A 7,216-nucleotide genomic window follows, 5' to 3' on the forward strand; every position below is an offset into this window, starting at 1 on the left:
GCGGCCCCACGGCTGCGAGCAGTGCGGCAAGGCCTTCGCGCAGGCGGCCGCCCTCGCCAAGCACCGCCGCGTGCACACCGGCGAGAAGCCCTACCGCTGCCCGGTGTGCGCCAAGGCCTTCGCCCTCTCCTCGGGGCTGGTCCTGCACAAGCGCACGCACACCGGCGAGCGGCCCCACGCCTGCCCGCTCTGCGGCAAGGCCTTCATCTCCTCCTCGCACCTCGCCCTGCACCTCCGCTCCCACACGGGCGAGCGGAAGTACCAGTGCCCCGTGTGCGGGAAGCTCTTCCTCCAGTCCTCCCACCTGGTGCGCCACAAGGCCATCCACACCGGCGAGCGGCCCTTCGAGTGCGAGGACTGCGGCAAACACTTCGGGCGCGCCTCGCACCTCAAGACCCACCGCCGCGTGCACACGGGCGAGAGGCCCTTCAAGTGCACGCAGTGCGAGAAGGCCTTCACGCAGAAGGCCGGGCTGGTCCTCCACGTCCGCCTGCACACCGGCGAGAGGCCCTACAAGTGCGACCGGTGCGGGAAGAACTTCCGCTCCTCCGCGCACCTCGTGTCACACCAGCTCCTCGAGTCCGGCGAGAGGAACTTCAAGTGCTCTACCTGCGGGAAGGCCTTCAAGCAGGCGTCGTCCCTGAAGCAGCACCTGAAGACCCACGAGGCGCGCGAGCCCCACCGCTGCTCCGTCTGCAGCCGCGCCTTTTCCAGGTCTTCTTACCTCCAGCTGCACATGCGGACGCACAGTGGGGAGCGGCCCTACCACTGCCTGGTTTGCAACCGAACTTACGCCAAAATTTCTACCTTCGAGAAACACTGTAAAAAGCACCAGCAGGACGAAGAGAGGCCTGATGCTAGGTCCGGGTCAATGACCACCCGGGCAAAAGCGCTGGCCGAAAGGAAAAGGCAGGAACGGAAACAGCAGCACCAAGAGGACCTCGGCAGCAGCCTCAAGCAGCCTCAGCAGGCTGACCCAAAGCAGGAACAGGAGGGCAGGCAGTAAACGTCACTCAGACAAGGACTGTCCGTGGTCCTCCTCGCCATGGCCCACGGGAGGAAGAGCGGCTGGCTTAGTTTCCATGAAAGGAAAGGATGTGCCGCAGCAGCGTTAGTCCAGAGAGCATTTCCCAACGGAATTATTTCCCTGAGCAGCGGTGCAATGCAAACGCTTCTCTTTGGCGTAGCAGATAACTACGAATCTACTGATGCTCCCGGGGGTCGGCGTCACGTGCTGATGGTCTGTGGTTGCAGAGGAATTTCATACAGTTCACGAGCTCCGGTGGTTTTGTTTTATGTGGGCAGCGTTTTCTAAGGTAGAGAAAGGTTCCTGATCAACCAAAGCACCTGCTTTTACAGAGGTTGAAGAAGAGATGTTTCTTTATATGTGAGAAGCAAATTAAGTTGTAGTGTTTTAGATGAAGGGGAAAATTTTGTGGAAGATGGGGGGGGGGATGCACCTACAGAAAATGGATTTGTACTTCTTTTTTTGCCCTGGTGCTGACAGTGGATTTAAGAAACAAGCAGGAATTTATCCTGTAAAGTGTGATTTGTTTTTAAAAGCACTGTAAATAGCCAGAGGACAGCGTCTTTGAGCCTTTTCCGTTTTTCTCACTGTTGATTGCAACAAGGCATTGTACTTAGCATCCAGATAATGCTGTGTATGAAATACGTTTAAAGCACAGCGCGTTTTATTGTGATGTTGCCAAAGAGCAACTTTATTCACCTTACAAGGGCAAGTGTCAAAAATCTGTAATTCATCTTAATTTGAATGAGTTTAGCATTTGAAATACCAACTTGTAGTAAAGCTACAAGAATGATTTGGGTTTTTTTAACTAATCTTTTTGAAATGTAAAATGTGGTAACAAAGGCATTCTAAGCCCTGTCTTCTTCTGAATTAACAAATTGCTGTAACTGGTACGCTAGCCAGTTCTCACATTGAGGGAATGATATGGGATGCCATGAAACGATTGCTGTCGAATCAGAATATTTTAAATTTATCCTGATGTGTTAGGTCAGACTTCAGTGAATGGTAAATATCTTTCTAAAATAGACGAAAAACATTAAGAAAACTGCCTTTATTGCAGCAACGTTCTTTGTGAGCCAGCACTTTGCACCGAATTTTATAAGCTTTATGTCATTTTTAGCAACAGTACTATGAGGCTACTTTGAGCCTTTATCATTTATTGTTACCCAGGAATTCATTAAAGCAGAAAAAAAGGAATCAGTGGGTTCATTTTAAGTACATGTTCCCAATTTTCTGTGCTGAGTTCTTGACTTTTTTAAACTAACTGTATTTTCCTGCCGTTGTGTGAAAACACATATTTTGCACTTTAAGGATCTTTTTGGAAAGGCGCCTGGTTTTGATTTCTGTAGTGTATTCACAACTATATGTTTTAAGGCAGAAAAGGAATTTTCTGAAAGCTTGCACATTAAAATATTGCAGTGTATCAGGTCAGAAGTCATGTTAGCGGATAATAGAGCTGAATTCTATCTAATAACTAATTTACAGGTAACAAAACTGCAATGAATAGTTCTCTGACTTTTTGCACTTCAGAATTTACTGGATGCTGCGTATACTAAGATATAATTCTTTAAGTTATATTAAACTGATGTTTATATTCAGCTGGTTAATATACTTGTAATATTTACACGGTCAGATATTTCAGATGAGATGTTTCTAAGCCAGAGTTTCTTGTCATGACAAATTCTAATGTAAATTTTTGCTACAGTCTTTAGATTTTTGTTCTGTGACCAATTGTGTGACTTAGGAGGAAGCGGGCACACTGGGTTTTATTTCCAGTTCTGTTATGCCAGTGCTGTATAAGCAGAGTTCTATCTTTTTTGTATTTCGATACATGTTATTAAAATAATATACACTGCTATCTTTTCCTCCAGTCACTTTTTTCTAAACCTGTTCTCCACCTGCAGTAAAACATTTGCTTCCAGAAGTGAAAAGCATTTGCTGATTTTTCTAGCATTCTTAAAACTTAGCTAGCAAAGGTAACTCCGAAATAACAATTCTTCTTTATTTTTGGCATTTTTCTTTGCAAAACATGGATGACAGTGGCACAATGGTTGTTTCTGTATTTGTAACATAGCATGCCTACACTCAGCATCAAAATTTTAGTGGCAAGAAAACACAGAGCAGGCCTTTTAAGGATCATTTTTCTTCTTTCCATATCGCTCTTTAATGTTTTTTTCCATCTTCCCATTTTGCTCTTGTAGTTTCCTGCTCTGTCAGCTGCCTTCTCCCTGAGATCGGAAGTCCACGCTGTCCAGGATGCAGCATTTATACATTAAAAATCAGTGCCAAGAATATTTCAGAATGGAAAAAATGAAAATATGCTCTAATGCCCTGACTGTTACAGTGCAGTAAGTAAGGCTAGGCAAATCCTGTAGATTTAATATCTGATGGGGGAAAAATATTCAGGTCATGGATCATTCACAGAAATGCTGCCACTTTCTTTTGAAATGTGTTTTCCAGCTAAATGCACGGAGGGAGCAGGACTATGTCACTTAGGCTGCCAGGACGGACAGGCACGTCTCAATGCTGTTGCAACCTGCGGTGCAGAGTCTCCATACGTGGGAGATGCAGCCCAACAGCGCGGCGCTTTGTTAACGGGATTGCTTTACGCCATCCAACAAGGCCAGGAATGTTTCTCCTCTGGGGGCTGGAAAAGCAAAAGCCCTCGTTTGATTTGTGGATGATTTGTGGAAAAAAACGTGTTTTGTTTGTCTTTTTAAATGTGTTGGGTAAACTATTTTTCTTGCTGTCAGCACATAAATGCTGCTGTAGTATGACTCAGCCTGAATGCATATCCCATTAACAATTAACAAGACAATATTTTTTCGATGGGCTGTTAGCAACAATCAGCACTCCGATAAAATCAGATTCTCTTCTCTCTGGAAGAACGTTTTTGTGGGGGTCTGTGAGTGCTCCTCCAGTGCTGGTGATCCTGTGTCTAATTCAGAGGGAGGGTTCCCTTTTACAGATGTGCTTTGCCTATCACTGAGATCTGGAGAGGGAGTTAAAAATGCAGATTTTAATCACCCAGAGCAAAAGGTGATGGCAACGTTTTGAATTATGCGTGCATGAACCAAATCTGCTCCCCTGTCTGTCACTTCTTCAGTTTTGGAAGTTAATCTGGAGTCTGGTAAACACTTCAAACTCCTCCTTTTATCGTATTTTCTCCTCTTTCTAACTTTCAGTATTGTATTACTGGTAAGTAGTTCTTGTCTTAACAGGGCATTTGATGTTAAAAAACCATACGTTGGTTTATTAACATCACTTGCATCCTATTCTGTGGGCTGTCAGAAGCGCAATGCTCCCAGGTCTATCCAAACATGAAGGAGGCTCTGCTGCTACAGTGCTGCTGACGGGCCCCGAGGGTCCCCCAGAGCGACCCCAGAGCTCCGCGTTAGCAAACTAACCTTTCCACAGAGTCACGCAGGAGTCTGCACTAAAGACAAAAACGTGGCGTTTCTGAGCTCTGCTGGGTTCGTTGCAATATCGGATCCTTCTAACCAGCGCTGGCTTCAAGAACGGCCAGTGAGGCTTTGTAGGAGAACGCACGCCTCACTGTTTGCCTGGGATGGGGGCACAACCAGAAATTATTTAATAATTTCATGAGCCTCTCACCTTCCCTGCCTGCAGAGTGGTCTGTCCCTGCTGGAGCCTGAAAACCAGTGCCATCAGGACTGGTGCTTTTAGGTATCTAGGCTGTTGCCACTGGGAGGTTGGTGGGTTGCTTTAGCCCTTTGAGCCTCCTACGAACCCTGCTGTGATGTCTCTGCCCTCCAAAGCCAACAACAAGTTTGGACGCCATGGTCAGGTGCCAGGAGCCTGAGCACTGCCTCCTGCACCGCTAGCAGTCTTGGTGCTCGCTCGAAGGAAGCCAAAGCCGAGCACTCTTCCTCTCTGGCCAGAAACACCAGCTCTGCTGCGCTTTCTCCAGTGCAAGGTAAAGCTGCTGTGAAGTCCCAGCAACGGGGTCCCTGAGATGGTACCAGCCTTACTGCCATAAATGCATGCGCATGTACTGTTTCACCCCCTGCTCCTGCTCTCATTGCTAGCCAAGGGACAAGGGAGCCGGCCTTGCGCCTCACCAGCTCTGCCAGGGCTCAAGCCACGAGTTACACCTTCAGTTCTTCATTGAGGACCACTGCAAAGCTGTGCGGAGCCACTGGAAAGGCTCAGTCTTGGGGAAGGATTCCTCGCCCATGGAAAAAGGCAGGTGGGATTTGGAGGCCTGCCAGACAGCCTCACCTGCAGCTCCTTGTGCTGAAACATCAGACCCATCTGCTGAATTCAGGCTCAGGCTCAGAGTCATGAGAGCTTCATCCGCCCTGCATAACCCCAGGATGCTCTGGGACAGACTGTCCCCACTGGGTGTCCACATGCACAGCTTCAGGTCCCTAACTGCTCATGGAAATAGGTGAAAGAGAGCAGTCCCAAGGTCTGATGAGGATGTTAAAAATGTGGCAGGAGTAACCTGGATGCTAAATGACTCCTTAATAAAGGAGCACTAACCTGGGCTGTCAAAACTGCTTTAATTCTACCTTGAGCACAGGACATCTCTCTTGCATGTCTGTCCCTGGCTGTGCGCCCTTCCACAGCTTGGGGAGGCAGATGGGAAAAGCATGATGGTCACATCTGAAAACTGAGGTCGTTGGCACGTGAAATCGTTAGGCAGTGGGGAATGAGAGAGAAATGACGCTGAGGCCCCCAAGCAGCTTTATCGTGCGTCAGTCGGCGCAGCCGCTGCTAGACCGTTCCTAGCTGCGCGGGCCTGACTGACRGATCCCCCCGCGCTGGGCACTGGGCAGCAGCGACGCAGGAGCACAGGCTTCACGGGAACCACCGCAGCTTTAGTTCTGCCTTTGCAAAGATGCATTAGTGCAAAGCCCGAGGACAACCCCGCCGGCAGCGGCACGTCCGGAGCGGCCACCAGCCCGGCCGCGGTGCCTTTGCTTGGCCTCGGGGTGACTTTGGCGGCAGCCAGGCGGAGCGACGGCCCTGGACCTTTCGGGCAGGCTCCAGCCTTCGCCTGCAGCCAGCGCAGCGCGGGCTGGGCCGGGGAGCAGCCCAGAGCCTGGGAGGAAAGGAGGCGACTTCCACAAGAGCCCGGTTACGGCCCGAGGGCCGGAGCAGCGTTTTATTGTCGCTGTTTCCATGCGCTCTGGAGGCTGCGCTAGTCTAYGTTAGAGCACGGCGGCYGTGCCRGAYGCATCCCTCCTTCRCCRGTGCCTYGGCACCACGCGCTGGGTCAGCCCTCTCCTCCCTGCCCACACCCTTCTCCGGCGCGCTCGGACGTCCGGCAGCGTCCGGCTGCCTCTGAGCCCGTGCGCGCCCCACGCATGCGGCCGAAGGGAGGGAGCTGCGGAGAAGGCTCCCRGGCCCCGYGGCTGCCGAGGCGGGCGCTGCCRAGCGCCTCTCGYGCGYGCRYGGGCGCTTGTGCTCGCCGAGCACGGAGYGGCAGAAGCTGCTGGCRTCCGGCAGACGCGGGGCCCCRAGGAGCTGCTAAGCGCTGCCRGCGTTTCCCGGGGGGAGCGCCCCGCCGGCCCGTTGCTCCGGGGCGAGCCGGGGCTGCGGGGCTGCTTCTCGCCGCCTCACTCGTGCTCGAAGAACTCGTGGCAGGCAGCGGTGACCATCGCCACAAAGGCTACGAACTCCTGGAAGTCGCACTCGGCGTCGCCRTCGCTGTCGAGCGCCTCCATGACCTTGTCGACGGTCTCCTGGTCTTTGATCTCCTGGGGGGAGAGGAAGGGGCCGCTGCCGGGGCAGGGGCGGAGCRAGGAGCCCCRCTCCGAGGAGGCTCCCGCTGCTGGCCCTCCCGCCGGACGCGTCCCAGCCCAGGCGTGCCGCGGGGACGGGGTCCCCGGAGCCCCTGGGGCAGGACCGTGCCGTCGTGGGGCAGGGAGGAGATTCCCCTCGCGCCCAGCCCCGACCTCCCCCACCGCAGCCGCGGCCGCTGCTCCGGGCCCGGCTGGGGGCAACGCCTGCGCCCACGCCATCGGCACGGGAGAGCGGAGGCAGCCGAGCCGGGCGCCGCGGCGTGCCGGGGGCCGTACTCACGCCGAGGAAATGGGGGAGCTCGTTGTTGATGAGCTCCTTCAGCTCCGCTTTCTTCAGCTTGTGCTTGTCACCCTCCTTGCCCGAGTACTGGTGGAAAGCGTCGATGATGGCCACCATGGCCTTCTCCAGCTCGGACAT

The 7,216-nt window shown here is 52.5% G+C and overlaps 2 protein-coding genes across 2 annotated transcripts; one reads left to right on the plus strand and one right to left on the minus strand.

Annotated features, from left to right (window-relative positions):
- Nucleotides 1-7: 7 nt before the first annotated feature.
- On the plus strand, nucleotides 8-3,772 carry LOC112975111 (zinc finger protein 239-like; the record flags this gene model as incomplete). Its single annotated transcript, XM_026084818.1, has 3 exons — nucleotides 8-1,316; nucleotides 3,229-3,375; nucleotides 3,488-3,772. A coding segment is annotated over one exon (999 nt), but the record flags the coding sequence as incomplete, so codon positions are not given.
- Nucleotides 3,773-6,612: 2,840 nt separating this feature from the next.
- On the minus strand, nucleotides 6,613-7,216 carry S100B (S100 calcium binding protein B). The gene is made up of 2 exons (XM_026084827.1): nucleotides 7,079-7,216; nucleotides 6,613-6,753 (listed from the first exon to the last, which is right to left on the minus strand). The coding sequence occupies exons 1-2, from the start codon at nucleotides 7,214-7,216 to the stop codon at nucleotides 6,613-6,615; spliced, it is 279 nt and encodes a 92-aa protein (XP_025940612.1).

The sequence above is a fragment of the Apteryx rowi genome, unplaced genomic scaffold (assembly GCF_003343035.1).
Source record: "Apteryx rowi isolate R43461 unplaced genomic scaffold, aptRow1 scaffold_650, whole genome shotgun sequence".
NCBI classification, from domain to species: domain Eukaryota; kingdom Metazoa; phylum Chordata; class Aves; order Apterygiformes; family Apterygidae; genus Apteryx; species Apteryx rowi.